At 53.0% G+C, this 17,584-nt stretch overlaps 1 protein-coding gene across 9 annotated transcripts in view; it reads left to right on the forward strand.

The window, feature by feature from the left end:
• Positions 1-11,559, forward strand: part of TNC (tenascin C) — a 92,310-nt gene extending 80,751 nt beyond the window's left edge. For all 9 annotated transcript variants that reach the window (XM_026002825.2, XM_026002824.2, XM_026002826.2 and 6 more), the window contains 6 exons: positions 2,403-2,535; positions 4,162-4,313; positions 5,063-5,159; positions 6,530-6,691; positions 8,682-8,845; positions 10,820-11,559. In XM_026002825.2, coding sequence (XP_025858610.2) covers positions 2,403-2,535; positions 4,162-4,313; positions 5,063-5,159; positions 6,530-6,691; positions 8,682-8,845; positions 10,820-10,930 — 819 coding nt within the window. In that variant the 3' untranslated portion in view covers positions 10,931-11,559. The remainder of the gene's footprint in view (positions 1-2,402; positions 2,536-4,161; positions 4,314-5,062; positions 5,160-6,529; positions 6,692-8,681; positions 8,846-10,819) is intronic.
• The last annotated feature ends 6,025 nt before the right edge of the window (positions 11,560-17,584 follow it).

The following is a 17,584-nucleotide window of genomic DNA, read 5'->3' on the forward strand; positions in this document are numbered from 1 at the left end:
TAGTGTCTCTTCCAAATTCTTCTTCTTCTTCTTCTTCCTCTTTTTTTTTTTTCTCTGTCTGTGTCATTGCTATTGTTTGGTTTGGGTCTTTATCTTTCATTTTGGAGACTTCCACCCAATGTCTGATGATCCTTTTGTACTTGAGCCAAGAATGAAAACAGCTTATTGGGAGTTCCGATTGCAGACATAGGCCTTGTCAACTAATGGGGGTCACCATAGAGTGAGTAGGCAAGAACCCAGCTATTTTGTTGGGGGACTTCAAGTAGCAGTTCTGTAAGCCTTTTCTCTGGAGCTAACCCGCCTCCCTAGAGATCTTCCAACCCCTTCAAAACAAGCTGCCAGGAGAGTAATCAGAGAAAGAGTCTGAGACCCTACTGTGTACATACCTTCACTTCTGTTTCCAGTGCATCCACCTGGTGGATTTGAATCCAGAGTCTTCTTTCTGGTCAGTGTCTCCAGAGAGTTAACCTCACTGTTTCATCTGGAGGGAAAGCCAGTCATCCACACCGTAGGGGGGCTGGGGAGAGCTTGGAGTCTGTTCTTTATTTAAGCCTTTTAAACAAACTTCTGTTCACCCATGCCCCACACTGGCCTTCAAAGGCGTCTTCGCTTTCGTAAAAATTCCATTCCTGAACTTGCTGGGCTCAGCAGCATTCATCAACCAGCTTCTGACTGGCCCCACCCACTCAGTCAGTTATCCCCCAGCCTTCTGAGTTCTGCGCCCCCCGGGGTTGTCACTTCAGGACTCCCTTCCCATCTCTCAAGATACTGTTGACATTGCATGCTTGTGTCTCATCTGTCATTCACTTCATCCTCATGGGCTTGTACTTTCTATCCCTTTACTCTCATTGTAGTTGGTTCCAGAAGAAAGTAGAGCTAAACTGGCATGTCCAATCTGCCATGTTTAACTAGTGCATTGATTCACTAAAATGAGTGCATTGGATTGACCAATCTTAAAAGTCCCTTCCCAGCAGGCATTCTAGGACTGTGTTTACCTGAAGTCTTGAGCCTCATTTCAATCTACCCTGATTGCTTAGAAAAGGACTTTGCACAGCAGCCTAGAGAGCTGAGCCGTCACTGTATCCCCCAAGTAATTCAATGAACTCAGCTTTAGACTTGATCCTTCCCCAGGGACCAGACCTGGGGGCCACATAAAGGTCACTGGTGTCAGCTTACTGACTTAACCTTTCCGCCTGTCCAATCCCCAACTCTGTATGTTTCACTCAAGAAAATCAACCTGGTGTAGGAGGAGAGTCCTAGACAGGATGTTAGGAGACAGGAGATGAGACTAACGTCTGCCACCAACAAAATATGGAGTGAGAGCAAGTCCCTGGGCTTCTCTGAAAGTCAGCCCCCACCCTTCATGGGGAGAATCAGGATAACCTCACCTGCCCAGCATGAAGATGCAAGAGAACCTTGCAGGGTCCTGACATGACTCATTATTGTCTATGCCTTGTCGGCTGTGTTTGCAGGTTGCACACAGCACTGTTGGGTTAGGTTTGCCAGCAGTGTAGGTTGAATTCCAATCCCAGACACCAAGACACCAAGGTCATCTGCTAAGAGGTGAAGTCACAGGCATTGGAAGGTAGAAAGAGAATTTGAAAAGGAGGAAAATCTGGACAGCAGCCCAGTGAGCAATCATAAACTACAGGGGTAGTGAGAGGCAGGCATGCCTCTCCTGGACATCTCTGTTCTAGGGTCAGCTTCAGCTTCCCACCATTCCTGCCAAGCTCCTGCAATCACCCCTCACTCAAGAGAGCCCCAGAGTCACTGCAACAGGATCGTGTGGGAATCTTCTTAAATATGCACTTGGCAAAGCTCCACTTCTGGCCCTTAGGCGATGCGGCCCGTCTGAGATGGAGGCCAGGCATTGTTTTATTTTAAAGCTTCCCAGAGGACTGTGAAAAAGATCCATATTAGGGACATTGATATGACAAGTCTCAAAATCTAATCCTTTTGCCATTTGTGTGGTTCGTCTTGTTGCAAAGCTAAGCTCGGTTCACATCATTCACTTGTTCAAAAACCTTTGGGAGAATCCATGTTCCTTATGATAAACTTCAAATTCCACAGCTTGGCACTTAAGACCCTTTGTAACCTGGTTTTTGTCCACTTCTTCCACCACTCCACCACCTAAAACCAACTGTGGTCGAGGTAGGTCCTTACTTCTGCATATTATTTTAATGCCTCTCTTGGCCTCAGGACCTTTGCTCATGCTGCACTCTCCCCATCTCTGATGTCCCAGAAGTGAGCACGGAGCCTGACACACAGTGAGACTCAGTGGATTCTTTTGAATGAAGAAATGAATGGATGAGTGAATGAATGCATGTATCAGCTATACCCTGAGGGTTTATGTGACAAAAAAAAAAAAAAAAAAACTATTATATTCTTTCTTCTGCCCTTAGGAAGTCATTTTGGGTCCAGAAACCACCTCCTATAACCTGGCAGAGCTGAGCCCATCCACCCACTACACGGCCAAGATCCAAGCGTTGAATGGGCCCCTGAGGAGCAAGCTGGTCCAGACCATCTTTACCACAAGTAAGGGGCTCAGGGTGCAACGGGGCCTTGAGATGGAACTTTGTGAGACTAAGTCAAACCTCCACTTCTCCCCTGACTATGACTGAATTTTTCCATTAAAAGGCTCAATGCCTGCTACTACCTGAAAGGCCCAGGAATATGGGCGCAGGAGGGCAAGGGCCTCCCTTTCCCGAGGTGAATGGGAAGGAGAGCCAGTAGTGAGACATCTGGATACAAACCCCGTCTCCCCCATCGCTCTGGGTGATTTAGGCAAGTTACCGCCATTCTGCATCTATACAATGGGATCACTAAGGATCCCTTCTTCACGAAGACCTTGTGCAGGTCCCCGGGTTGTATTTGAACTCCCAGCCCAGGGGGCAGGGCTCACTGTAAGCTGTGTCCCTTTTCTTCCCTTCAGCATGTCAGCCTTTACAAAGTCTGTCCATGTTCAAAAGCAGAAACAGTCCTCCACCCAAGCTGGTAGAATAATCAGGGCCCAGGTTTCTGGCGGGGGAAGGAGAAGCTCCCAATGACTAAATGCTTATAGTATGAGTGAGACTCAGATCTCGGCTCAGGTGTCCCAGCCCAGGGAACCAGCCCTGCACCCTGCCCCTGGGTGTCTTCTGCAGATGGCAAATGGGCAAGGTTTCACGGTGAATTAAGAGGAAGCGTGCATTTCTGAGAAAGGGAGGAGTTGGCCTTTGGAAAGCCCTGACCATGGGATACACAGAGTGCATCCCGGAGCTGCCTCCTGCCCTTCACCCTTCACTCAAGTCACTCTGCACCCACCTGCCGAGGGAGGTGCAGAACCAACAATCCCTCTTGCCAGACCTCACGCCAGGTGCTGGGAACACAAAAATATGAGTGTGCCCTAAAGATGCTCCCAGACCAGAGCCGGGAGGTAAATAAGGACACAGCTAACGGCACGGCCTCAGGAAAAGGGGTAGTACAAGGAGGAGGTCAGGTCAGATCAGAACCAACAGTTCTCTGCTCCGTCTGCTGAGCAGACCCCAAGATCATTCATTTCTATAAAGTTTTACCTTTTTTTTTTTTGGTCACATTATTGCACTTGGAGATTCCCCAGACATTCTTGTTTGCTCCCCCCAAGATTCCCAAGCTCAGAGCAGTTAAATGACTTCTCCAGTGTCCTGAGGCAAAGGAGGGCAAGTTCGGGATGAGATTCCTTGTCTTTGGCTCCCAAATCCTCTGAAGAAGTTGGGATGCACTGTTATTAGATGCCCAGGAGAGCGTCCTGATCCACAGCAAGCCTCCTACTGGTGCTAGAGACCCGGCCATCCTGCCAGGACCTAGGTCTGCACCAGGTGCTCCCTGGCTGCTCAAGGTAGATCAAGGTCAGCCTGATACACACTCATCACCGTGGTTTAGCTCTACTCCCACTGAGCTCATCGGCCACTGTCATGAATATAAGAGACTGAGCTGGGTCCCTTATATCCCTAACTTCTAAAGCCTCATTGCACCCCTGCGAAATAGGCCTTATCCCCATCGTGCACACAAGAGAACAGAGCCTCAGAGAGAGTAAGTGGCTGGTTCATAGGCATCTGGCCAATACACAGTGGAGCTGCAGTTTGAAAGCTCCTACCCCAATCCTCCTAGTCTAAGAGGTCACTCTTCCTTCTTCTCCCACAGTTGGACTCCTGTACCCATTCCCCAGGGACTGCTCCCAAGCAATGCTGAATGGAGACACAACCTCCGGCCTCTACACCATTTATCTGAATGGTGATAAGGCCCAGGCTCTGGAAGTCTACTGTGACATGACCTCCGATGGGGGTGGATGGATCGTGAGTATCCAGGGCTCTCAGGCATGGGGCATGGGGCATGGGGCATGGGGCATGGGGCACAGTAGGGGTGGGGAGGGGAACAGGTCCTCCCCGTGCACTCAGGCACACCCAGGTTTTGAGGTTTTTGCAAGATAGTGCCTGTCACACAGAGATGCTCAGGAGCCATCTCTTAAACAAAGGAATGGGAAAGAAGCTGGGGATAAAAGCTAGGAGAAAATAATGTTCTTGTAATTTATCTGATCGATCCTCAGAAGACTCTGTGATGCATAAAAATGACGGTTGTAGAGCCCATTATGTGGATTAATTAGCATTTGCTATCTAGCAGGCAATGTGCTAAGAGTTTTGCATGAATTATTTCAGTCTCATTACTTTTCAAACTGGATAGTGGTTTTTTTTTTTGTAATTAATAAACTTAAAAAAATTATTTATTTGAGAGAGAGAAAGCCCAAGCGAGCATGAGCACGAGCAGGGAGGAGGGCAGAGGGAGGGAGAAGCAGGGTCCCCGCTGAGCATGGAAGCCAGATGCAAGGCTCCATCCCAGGACCCTGAGTCAAAGGCAGACGCTCAACCGCTGAGCCATCCAGGGGCCCCTGGGTGGTACTTTTAATCCCTGTTTTTCACGTGGAGGTGGCCTGCCCAGAGTTACACAGACAAAGCCAGGGACTGGTCTGATGTTCTTCCTCTCAAAAAGATGCCTTCTCTCTCTTGCAGTAGCTAAAGCGCACCCTGATGCATTGGTTATGTTACAGGTGTTCCTGAGGCGCAAGAACGGACGTGAGGATTTCTATCGCAACTGGAAAGCCTACGCTGCTGGGTTCGGGGACCGCAGAGAAGAATTCTGGCTTGGTAACGCAGCCCTGCATGTTTGCGTCCCAGACGCCCATTTCTGCCTTCCTTGTCATTGTTCCTAACCCACAGCGCCCCATAGGAGAGAGACAGACTAGGAGGGAACAATATTACGGTAGTAGACACGGAATATCAGCTCTTCCATGGAAAAGACTAAATTCTTTAGGTCATTAAAAATAAAAAACTGGTCCTGGGAGAGCCAACAACCAGACTGAGTCTAGCCTGAAGTCATTCACTGAACCACTTATAGACTCATCCTCACTGATGTTATTAACTGTTTCCGTTCTGGGCTCCAGGTGTTGAGCTGGGCCTTATAGCCATAACCTTGAGCCTCGCAGCACCTGTGCAAGGTACAAAATTCCCATCTTGCACATGGGAAAAGAGGGATGAAGTCCCATACCCACAGGAATCTAGCCAATAAACAGTGGAGCTGCAACTTGAAATCTCCCCAAACAACACTTCAGTGCCATCATCCACCCACCCACCCATCCATCCACCCATCCATCCATCCATCCATCCACCCACCCATCCATCCATCCACCAACCCACCCATCCACCCATCCATCCACCCATCCATCCATCCATCCATCCACCCACCCATCCATCCATCCACCCACTCACCCACCCACCCATCCATCCACCCACCCATCCACCCATCCACCCATCCATCCACCCATCCATCCATCCATCCATCCACCCACCCATCCATCCATCCACCCACTCACCCACCCACCCATCCATCCACCCACCCATCCATCCACCCACCCATCCATCCATCCACCCACCCACCCATCCACCCATCCACCCATCCATCCATCCATCCATCCACCCACCCATCCATCCATCCACCCACCCACCCATCCACCCATCCACCCATCCATCCATCCATCCATCCACCCACCCATCCATCCATCCACCCACTCACCCACCCACCCATCCATCCACCCACCCATCCATCCATCTATCCATGCATCTAGTACTTTTTCAACAATCTCTCTTCAAGGAGCACTGTTCTGGGTTCTGGTACCTGGGCCGGGGAATGTCCACCCGGTTAGCATCCACTGCCTCTCTCTTGCAAGAAGCTTTGGAGGTTAAAAGGTGCTTTCTCCACCTTATTTCCTTTGATCTTCACAATGCCCTAGGAGGTTAGCAGGGCAAGGGTGTCAACCTGATTCTACCTGAGGCTCAGAAGCACCCTATATTTTATCTGCTGTTATGCCATCGAGGAGCAGACCAAAGTGCAAAGCCTGGGTCTGTGTGAGAAGGACCTCTTTTTATAGCCCAACTGCTGCTCCCATAAGGTGGATGGAATAGAAACAATAGCCTCAGTCACTTGCGTTTCTTCTGTAACCCTTGCCTGTCCTCCCCAGGGCTGGACAATCTACACAAAATCACAGCCCAAGGGCAGTACGAGCTCCGGGTAGACCTGCGGGACCACGGGAAGACAGCCTACGCCGTCTATGACAGGTTCAGCGTGGGGGATGCCAAGACTCGCTACAAGCTGAAGGTGGAGGGGTACAGCGGAACTGCAGGTACGGGATAGCACACTCCCGGCCTCTGAAACCCCAAAAGCCTTCCTTGTGTTTTAACTAATTCCTCCCTCCTTGTTTCCTTGATCAATCCATCGACTTATCAGATCAACAAATATATGAATCCTTATGAAATACTTATCCCGAACCACAACTAAACAGATCTGGGTAGATTTTGGTCACCAAAACACAGAGTTGGGTTGGGAATCAGAAAAATATATCTTTTTCTCACCCATTTTTAGGTATTAACTTTAGATGGATGAGCAGTCTCTTCGGGGCCTGAATACTCACCTAATCCAGTGCATCTAAGTTTATTTATTTAAATTTATTGTGTACCTCTGACCCCCAGGGATCCTGTTAATGTGTGGGTGCAGACACACCAAGATTCTGCACTTCTTACAGGTTCCCAGGCGATGCCACTGTTGGGGATGTTGCTAGTCTATGGACCACACTTTGAGTAGCAGACAGTCCACTCCATCACCCACCCGCTTGCATCTTTTCAAAGACATCCCTGCCACATGGTCATCCAGCCTTAGCCCACACACCCCCGACGATCAGAAGCTCACTCCCTTCCAAGGGCCCTCGCGGTCCTTGTGTGATACACAACGTAGCTCAGATCTTGCAGATGTCATGGACCTGCAATACCTTTGTGTGCTTTTCTGGCTTCACCATAGAGGAGAAATTAATAAGGAAGCCACATGCATTCAGGCCTATGAGGTAGCATCTCCTTGTTGGGAATATTCCACTAGCATTATCCCCTTCCAATTCTCACAGACACTGTTCCAGGAAGATGGTGCCAGTACACACATGAGGAAACTGAGACCCAGAAAAGTTGAATGATTTGCCCAAGGTGGACCCAGGGGGGAGGCAGACAGGCAGGAGATAGATGTGCTTGGTATCGAGGAGGGACTAGGTCTGACGGTAGGACCACCCCACCCCACCCCCGCCACCCTTACCTGCTTTGGGGTGGCGCCCAGCTACGTCTATGCAAAGAGAAAAGACAGAAGCTATGGCACTTCTCTAACCTCTCTGAGCCCCGAGTCTCCAGATAAAGATTTGCTGAAAGCCAGGCTCAGTCTAAGGAGAGACCGGGCTCTTTTGAGACCAGTGTGCTGGTAGTGAAGAGAGAGACCCAAGAGCCAAAATCGTTTACATTCTTGCATCCCTCAAAGAATTCTGACATTTTATTACCTGGCAATAAATATCTCTTTGAGTGACGTGGCTTTGGGCAAGGAGGATATCCTCATGGGAAGGAAGCAAAGCCTCTGCGCAGCAGGAATGCGACCTCCACCCCCCTCTCTCTGCATTTATTTCCCAAGCCCCTTCACAAAAGGAGCCCTGGTAAAGCTGCATCCTCTGGTGGCAGCTGGCTCTCCGCAGGAGGGCATCTTTTTTTTTTTTTCTTTTTTTTTACGAGGAACACGAATCTGTATATTGGAACTTGTTTCATCCTTACTTACCTGCTCCTGGTCGCTTCCTTGGTGAAAAGGCAATGAGGCCCTTTGTACCTTGCTTCAAAATGTCAGTCCTGCCTTTGGCTCTCTGAGCTCCAGTGTGTAAAGGAATGCAAAATCCATGATAAAAGTAACAAGAATCACAGCTACCATGCACACCACTCTACCTTCATACCCCTTGAGCGTCCCAAAAGGACCCTGAGCTGGATAGAACCAATGTGCTAGCTCCATTTTCTAGAAGAAAACTCTGAGGCTCAGCAAGAGGCCTGACGTGTGCAAGGGGACACTAGGGAGTGAAAGCTGGACCCTCCAAAGCCACCCACAAGCCTCTGTCTACCCCATGATGCTGCTTCTAGCAGAAATGAGTCCTCGGGGGGCACTCTTATGGCCCTTCCAGTCCCGTGTTTGATACTAATTCTGGGTCCAAAGTTCGAGGCCAGCCACCCCAGGATCTTTCAGTTGCCACCCTGGCCCTGCCCTTCTGAGCCCACAAGGAAACCCCAGCTGGGATTCCTCAGATCCATATTTCCTCACTACAGGTGACTCCATGGCTTACCACAATGGCAGATCCTTCTCTACCTTCGACAAGGACACGGACTCAGCCATCACCAACTGTGCCCTGTCCTATAAGGGGGCTTTCTGGTACAAGAACTGTCACCGTGTCAACCTGATGGGGAGATATGGGGACAACAACCACAGTCAGGTGAGCGAACTTTCAGAGTCCGGGGCAGGGCCTGGGAAGCTGGTTGTGGGTGACAGGCAGGCACCCCAGCCCCTGGGTCCTGGCCGAGACCTGGGAGCAGCCAGCTCTGGGACATGGTGGCACATCTATTCCCAGAAAAGAGGAACCTCGTGGACACTGCAAGTCAGGTAAAATCCTAGAAACAGCACATGATAACCCATGAAGATCCCGGGGAGACCCCTAGTCATGTGGATCCCAAAGACAGGAAGCTCTCCTCAGGTAAAACTTGGGTCTGAACTCCAGAAGGAAAAGTAGATAAAAGTGGAGGCCGTCTAGGTGAAGCGGGGGCAAGAGTGGGGTGTTTTTTCCACCTTATTGTGTTGCCCCCAGGACACGTCCACTCTAGCATTATGGTACCACTTTTCTTTCCTCGTCCCCTACCACCAGGGTGATACAAAGTCCTTCTGGAAAAAGTGAGCAAACATAAACGCATGCCCAAAAGGAAACTTCTCTTTCCAACCTCCTCCCATCCAATATGGGAAGAAGAATGAGCTGACATAAAAAGGCCGTGAAGGGGTGTCAGGAGTCCTGTCCCAGCTCTGGCTCTGCCCTGGCAGCTGTGACTCCATGAAGTCACTTTCCCTCTCCGGCCTCAGGCTGCAGCATAGAACGAGGAGGGCTTGCTTGCAGCTCTGCACCTCCGTCTGAGGGAAGACCGAGGGCGGAGGAAGTCAGCATAGGGACCAAGCTGTCAGGCTGCAGTACTTCCCCCAAACTGAGTAGTTACAGGCGCATTTGCTCCTGGGGTGCACCAGCCATTCTCCAATCCCACCTCCCCGTCAGACTCTGAGACTACCTGAGATCAATGATTGCCAAAAAGAAAATGGAATCATATAAAATGTCTTTATTTTTGTGCATTTTACCAGCCATTAACTCCTCCATGTCCCTTCACAGCCCAACTCAGCTTAGGGAGGAGAGGGGTCAGAGAATGAGGTGGTGGCCTCATAGGAGCATTCCCGGAAGTAGACCTCCCTCCTCTGGTGGGGCAACGGGTCTTGTGGGTTTTGATGGGGAGACTCTACCATCTGTAGACTCTGTGGAAGAGTCAAACGTGGAATTGAAGGGCCCAGACACAAATATAATCTTTTCTTGAGCAAAAAAATAAAATAAAATAAAATAAAATAAAATAAAATAAAATAAAATAATAAAGTAAAATAAAATAAAATAAAATAAAATAAGTAAAAATCTTTCGCTAAATTTCCAAGGATATTTTTCCCTACTGAAGATGACAGAAGTCATACTTGGCACCTAAAATGTGCCCAGCACTATGATTGCTCCTTTACAAACTCATTTCATCCTCATAGTATCCTTTCTAGGTTGGCCCTATCAGACCCTAAGCAGGGGAGGGGGGAAGGTGGTGAAACTGAGGCCCAGAAAGGTTTGTAAAGAAATGCAAAAAGGAACAATGGGGGGAAAAAAATAACAATGGGCACAGCTTGTTCAAGACCATTTATGTCTCAAGTAAGAGCCTTAAGATTTAACTCCATCTATCAGGTTGTAAGATTTGTGTTCCCCCTGTGTTTTTCCTGCTACTACGGAGAAACCTTTATTAAAACACTCCGCAGGAGTGAATTAGAGACTCCCCTGCACATAGCTAGTCAATCCTGTAACCCCCCATCGTGACCTGAATTCCCCCCCACCCCCCGCCCCGCCTACTCCTACCAACGGCAAGTTCCATGGGCCACCATTTTGTCTCATGACGGCAGCTCAATGCAAATGCAAGTGGCTTCTGACTGAAATTTAAAGCATGGACTCGGATTCCGGCCGCTCCTTTGCAACTTTTCACGGCCCAGATCCATAGAGAGGCGAGAGTCAGCTGCGAACCTACAAATGGTCGGGTTGAAACAGCTCCCTTTGTTCCCAGCAACTAAGCGGCAGCAGTCAGTGCCCACCTTGACTAGTGGAAACCATCTGGAGGTCTTCTCTTTTTTACAGGGCGTTAACTGGTTCCACTGGAAGGGCCACGAATATTCAATCCAGTTTGCTGAGATGAAGTTGAGACCCAGCAACTTCCGAAATCTCGAAGGCAGGCGCAAACGGGCGTAAATTCCAGGAACAACTACTGGGTGGGAGAGGAGTAGGGCCCAGAGAAAGAAGCAAATTTTACCAAAGTCTCAATACAACCCGTCCAACCATCAGGCCACACCGGGCATTTGGCAGGAGTTAAAGCTGACCTTGGATCACCGGGGCCAATGGCAGGAGCAATGGCCTCACCTCCTCTGCGAGTACTTCCTTCGCACCAAAGACAACAGTCTCCACAGGTGTCTGTTTTGTTGTTTGAATCAGCAAAATCTTCCAGTGGCGGCGTCACGGTGGTTGTCCTTCTCTTGGGTGGCTCTGGGAATAGGAGAGGGGTAGGCTGTACAGTGGTAGTTTGTGTTAGAACCAGCTGTATTTTACACAAAACTGTATAATTATCATTATTTTTGTTCGCAGTGATTTGGTGTGTGTCATGGGAGGCCGTCCCCCAATTTTTTTTTTTTTTTACAGTTCATGCAACAAAAACCAGAAAAGCAATACTGTTTCGATTTTAAGGATATGATTAATATTATTAATATAATAATAATGATGATGAAAACTAAGAATTTTTAAAGAGATCTTCCTTTCCAAAACACATCTGGACAGTACCTGATTGTTTTTTTTTTTTTTTTAATAAAAGCACAAGTACTTTTAAATTCGGCTGTTGTTTTGCCTTTCATTGTTGATGCTAAATTCCACCAGAGTCAATGTATTTGAACAGAGGGGAGGAACGCTGGAGAGGAAGGTGAAGGGGATGGGAGGGGAAGGAGGGGGGAGGGTACAGGCTGGGAAAGAAGAAAGCACTTTTTTGAACAAAGTTGAACGAAGTTGGGGAAAGGTTATCACTTCAGATTCGGCTACTTGCTCAATGTTTTCAAGACTAAGACTTTGTCGTTTCCTTCTTTTTTTTTTTTTTAACTTCACTTATTCATTCATGAGAGACACACAGAGAGAGGCAGAGACACAGGCAGAGGGAGAAGCAGGCTCCATGCAGGGAGCCTGACGTGGGACTCGACCCCAGGACCCCAGATCACACCCTGAGCTGAAGGCAGTTGCTCAACCGCTGAGCCACCCACGTGTCCCAAGAGTTTGTTGTTTCAAAGATGCTTTTACATCCGTCCTCTAATGTAACCTCCTGGAAATTCCATGATGGAGATGAGGAGATGATAATCCAGCAGGGCTTAAATTGCCCAGAGGCAGACTGCCTGAGTTCAAATCTTGGTTCCACCAACTCCTTATTTCTCTGACCTCTCTGTGCCTCAGTTTCCTAATCAGTAAAGTGGGGGGTACTCACAGTTCTTAACTTCATAGCATTGCTTCAGAGAGAAAAAAAAAAAAAACCATCTAGATGCGGTCCTTAACACGGTGCCGGGGGTGGAGCAGGTGCCAGCAGGTGTTAGCTGTCTCTACTATCACTTCATTTTCGGTGACAGATTGGGGTTGACAAAGGTGCAATGACTTGCCCTGGGCCACCCCCCACCCCCAATTAATCCTAGAGCTAGGATTTCGACTCCGGTCTCTGCCTCAGTATTCTCCCTGTCCCTCGGGATCTGATGAAAAGCCCCCCTTCCCCGAGGAAACGTGTGTGTGCCGTGAGCTACGGAATGATCAAGGACGGGAGGTCCAGTGGATGCCTCCGACAACCCCGAGGTCGTAGAGCCAGAAGGAGTGTGTGTCAGGGGTATCTCCGCGTCCTCGCCTCAGAGCCCCCAGTGTCCCCAGCCTCGGCCTGAATGCCTTTGGCGGGGCGGGAACTCCCCCTCAGCACAGCACATCTGTTTGCACCCAGGGGACACGGCATAGCGGGCTGGGACCCCACAGCACACGGCATAGCAGGCTGGGGCCCCATAGGACACGGCATAGCGGGCTGGGGCCCCATAGGACACGGCATAGCGGGCTGGGACCCCACAGGACATGGCATAGCGGGCTGGGGCCCCACAGCACACGGCATAGCGGGCTGGGACCCCACAGGACATGGCATAGCGGGCTGGGGCCCCATAGGACACGGCATAGCGGGCTGGGGCCCCACAGGACATGGCATAGCGGGCTGGGGCCCCACAGGACATGGCATAGCGGGCTGGGGCCCCACAGCACACGGCATAGCGGGCTGGGGCCCCATAGGACACGGCATAGTGGGCTGGGGCCCCATAGGACACGGCATAGCGGGCTGGGGCCCCACAGGACACGGCATAGTGGGCTGGGGCCCCATAGGACACGGCATAGCGGGCTGGGGCCCCACAGGACACGGCATAGCGGGCTGGGGCCCCACAGGACACGGCATAGTGGGCTGGGACCCCACAGGACATGGCATAGCGGGCTGGGGCCCCACAGGACACGGCATAGTGGGCTGGGGCCCCACAGGACACGGCATAGTGGGCTGGGACCCCACAGGACATGGCATAGCGGGCTGGGGCCCCACAGGACATGTTCGTCTTTGCGAGCAGGGCAGGGGCTGGGGGGCGGCGAGGAGCAACCCCCAGCTGATCCTCTGAGAGATTCTCAGCCAATGGACTGATTCAATGGAAACGTTGGGGCTGACAGGCCTCATTCAAATGGAATGTGATGGCTCAGAGGTGAGGACGAGAAGAATCTATGGCTCGGGCCGGATCCTTTGCTGCCGAGTTTATCTCGCTTTAACAAACGCTGTCACGCCATATACGCAGTTGGCCGCCCAGATCATAAGACTCGCTGCCTGCAGTTGGGCCATAGCAACTCCGGTCGCGCTGTGCCAACCCGACCACGGGCGCCTGCAGCCACCGAGCCCCCCCCCGGAGGCCCGGGCCGCCCGGCCCCTCCAGCAAGACCAGGGGCACCAACGCACTGGCCCGGAGCCACAGCGGCGTGCAGCTCTGGTTGGTGCAGGACCCCCACGGGGGGTCGTGGGTGCCCCCACCCCGGGGCTGGGCAGGCAGGAGGGCCAGGAGCCACAGCGGGGTGCAGTTCCAGTTGGTGCAGAAGCCCCAGCAGGCGGGAGGCCTTGACAGGCCCTGGGGGGGGTCATGGGTACCCCCCCCCAGGGCTGGGCAGGGAGGAGGGCCCGAGCCAAGCCGCTCAGGGCTGTGCAGCTGGGTTCAAGGGGCCCCCATGGCACGAGCTCGCCGTTCCTCAAACGGTCCTTCCGTCGGCGACTCTGGCTTCGTCCAAGCAAGCTCCAGCACCCCGAGGGCTCCTGAACGGCCTCCTCCACTTCGGCCTCCCAGGAAGCTCTGGGCGGAGGACGGACGCGGGGAGTCTGGCCTGCCATTTGCCCTGCCTCCAACACCCCTTGTCCCCTTGTCCCCGCTTGGCCCTTTCAGGGCCAGCCTGCGTGGGTTGTACGGCGCCCTCAGGTCTCAGGCTAGCCACCCAGGTGGAAAGTGCTAGAACACTGCAGGCGGGGCGCCGGAGAGCTGAGGGGTCGGGGCACCGACCTCGCGGCCCTTCCTCCAGGCGTCAGGGGAGCCGACAGTCGCCCTCCGGGCAGAGGCACAGCGCCAGGCCGGTGTCGGGCACGCGGCCCCCGCAACGAGCCTCCAGGCCGGAGGGTGATCCCGCACCGCGGCTGCTGCCGCCCTGGGACCTACACTGGCCCCTTGGGAACCAGTCCCCCAGCCTCTGCCTCTCCCGGGGCTCCTGGCACCACGGCTGCAGCCGCCTGCTTGCCGCTCCCCATGAGTTCCACGCAGGCCTCCCTCCACGGAAGCCACAGGGGACCTCTGTCTCCTCCCGTGGAAGCCAGGGCACATAACTGGAACTTTGCCCATTTGATACCCACAGAGGGACTTTTCGCCTCGAGCAAGGAATGCAAATCAAGGAGCCTCCGAGGCTGGCTCCCCCCACCCCAACCACAGGGCCTGCCCACACCTCCCCATCCTTTAGGGGATCCCACCTCGTCCCTTTCTCCGTCTGCCCCTCCCGCGCCATCCTTCTTCCCGACTACGTCTTGGCAACTCCAAGCGCGGGGTGGGGGCTCCCGGTGGGCTGTGCTGATTGCCTCTCTTCTCCCAACACCCTCTTTTCCCTTTCCATTTAGAAGTCAGTACTGAACATCCCCCAGATGCCCAGCACGAAGTGAACAAAATGACCACAGGCCCTGGCCTCGTGCAGCTTCCATGCCCGGGGGAGGCTGGCAACGGCCACTGCGTCACACAAGCAAACAGAGGGTAGGCTTTGGAAGCAAGTCCGAGACACTGAGAATATCTAACGAGGACCCGACCCTGACCGGGAAGGCTTCCCTGAGCAAGGGCATCTGAATCGTGGCCCCAATAATAAGTGGGCATTAGCCAGTGAAGAGGCAGGGGAAGCAGGGGGCAGAGCATCTCTAGAGGCCCTGAGGTCAGGCTGTGCAGAAAGCAAGCCAGGAATCTGGTCCTGGGGGTTCCTTTGGTCCAGGATCAGGATTTTGATCTTCTTTCTAAGTGCAATGGGAAGCTGCTAAGGAATTTGAAGCGGGGGAGGATTATGATCATAGCTTTTCTTTAAACCATCTTTTTGTTGCAGCTTGCAAGACGAGAGGTGCCGAAGGGGCCCAGGGTAAGGTGATGGGGTTCGATGGGGTTTGATGGTGTCGTGGAGATGGGGCATATGGTTCTGGGAGACGTTTAGAGGGAAGACCCCATAGGACTTGGGGTCCCACAGAGCTGCTCCAGGTCCACGTCCTAGTTCCTGAACTGCTCCCAGTTCCTGCGGGGGGTGTCTTCTAGACGCAGCTCCGTCGTCTCATTAGGGGTGTGCAGGGCTGGAGTCAAAGCCTCCTGAGCCCCAGGAACCAGGAGGGCTTCAGGGTCTCAGAGTACTAGGCATCGCTCCTCGGACTTTAGGGGGTGGTGATCCGGGGGGCTCCCTGGAGGTTACTGTGGTGAGAATGGGATCAATGCTAAGGTGAGGCTGTGGGCAGAATGGGAAGGGTGAAGGCGGAGGCGGGCGTTACCCCGAAGGCCTTGGGTCCTGAGTGCAGCCAAGAGTTTAGGGCAAGAGTGAAAGAGTCAGCATTGCCCTTTAGGAGACTCCCTCCCAGACTAGAAAGGCATTTGCTCCTGCTGCGTGTCCTAAGGCCTCAGTGGGGTGCTGGACGCCCGCACAGGGGTCCCCTCCACCCCGTCCTCACCAGGATTTCGGGCGGGTGTGGCCTCCTAGTGGCCAGCAGAGGGCTCACTCGCCTGGTCCTCCTGCCTCCACCGCCTGCCCCATAAAATGAATTTAAAGCTCAGGAAGGAAGCAGGCAAGGGCTCTTCTCTGGAGCATCACTCCAACCTCAGCACGACTGGAAAATAGATGTCAGTGTGTTACACACACACACACACACACACACACACACACACAGGGAGCAGCTCCCGCAGTAGCCGCTACTTTTGCAGCAGCAGGGGAAGGAACTGAGCAGTGAAATGACTTCTCTGAGGTTCACCTGACCTTGAAGGGCCAGACCTAGGACTGCGGCCTTGGCCTTCCGACTAGGCCAAGCGCCTCGGGGAGCATCTATCGCACACTTACTCCTTTATCCAATATTCTTGCGCTCGGCCCGCGAGGAACACCTGCCGCAAGCCGGTGCCCTCCGAACCCTACGCAGTTTGCAAAGCCAACGCGGTCCTGACTTCTTTGAAGTAATCACCTTCGCCGTCGGAGCTGAGCTTGAGTCTCGTCTTCCGATTATTCGATGATCTCGGTCCAGTCGCTGAATATTTCTGCGCGTCCCTAAAATTAGGGTGAAGAAGATAGACGCCGATGAGAAGCTGTGATGATCTGAAGGAGGAAAATGGACAGCACGTGGCCTGGAGAAGATGCCCACCCTACCTGCCCCCACCCCCCCAACCCCAAAGCTGAGAGGCCCTGGTCCCAAGCCGAGCATCAGGGTAAGATCCTCAAGTCGCCAGCAGATGGCAGTCCCCTCCGGCTTTAGGAGGGGCACCCAAAGAGGAGCTCCTAGGGATGTGTTCATGTGGCTGGGGACCCAGGGAGTCACCTTCTCCGCCTTCACCCCCATCCTCTGCTCCATGAGAGGCTCGAACCCTGCCCAGGGACAGCAGGGCACGGCAGGCCATCCCTTCTGTTCTTGTCTCGCCCTCGACGGCCCCAAACCTTAGGTCGACACCGCAGACCCTCTTGCTTATATATCCCCTGGCACATGTGCACCGGGGAGGGGGGACAGGGAGGCTTCTGGCCCACGGGGGTCCGGCCCCCACGCGGAGTCTGAGGGCCCAGCCCCTCCTCCGGCTCGGTGGCCGTGCGCTCTCCTCACTAACCCCTCTTTGTTGGGGGTGACGGGCCAGCCCACACAATTTCCACGCTCCTCTGCTGGCTCCCCTGACTAGTCCCCGGCGCCTCAGCCCCCCACTTCGTCGTGCCCACCGCTTAACCCTCCAGCACAGAGTGAGGCCCTTCTGGAAATGGGAACTGGTTCCGGCTGTCGTTGCTACTGTTTTTACTTTCTCTTCTCCTCACAAGCCTGGCTGGGATGGTGATCCCGCTGGGTGACCCCGAACAGCTGGGGCATGGGAACCGTAACCAAGGGCCCTGGGTCCGCAGGGCCTGGCTCCCTGAATCGGCCTATCCCCCCACAGAGGTGTAGCTGGGCTCAAGGGGCTGGGTTCAACGTTCATCACCTCGTTCCCTCCGAGCTTGCCTTCTGGCTTCCAGCAAAGCCCGAGACGATACAGCGGCCTTGGGAGCCCTGGGTGCTCTGTCCCGTGATACCTCCCTGAACGC

This window comes from Vulpes vulpes, chromosome 12 (assembly GCF_048418805.1).
Source record: "Vulpes vulpes isolate BD-2025 chromosome 12, VulVul3, whole genome shotgun sequence".
In the NCBI taxonomy this organism is placed as follows: domain Eukaryota; kingdom Metazoa; phylum Chordata; class Mammalia; order Carnivora; family Canidae; genus Vulpes; species Vulpes vulpes.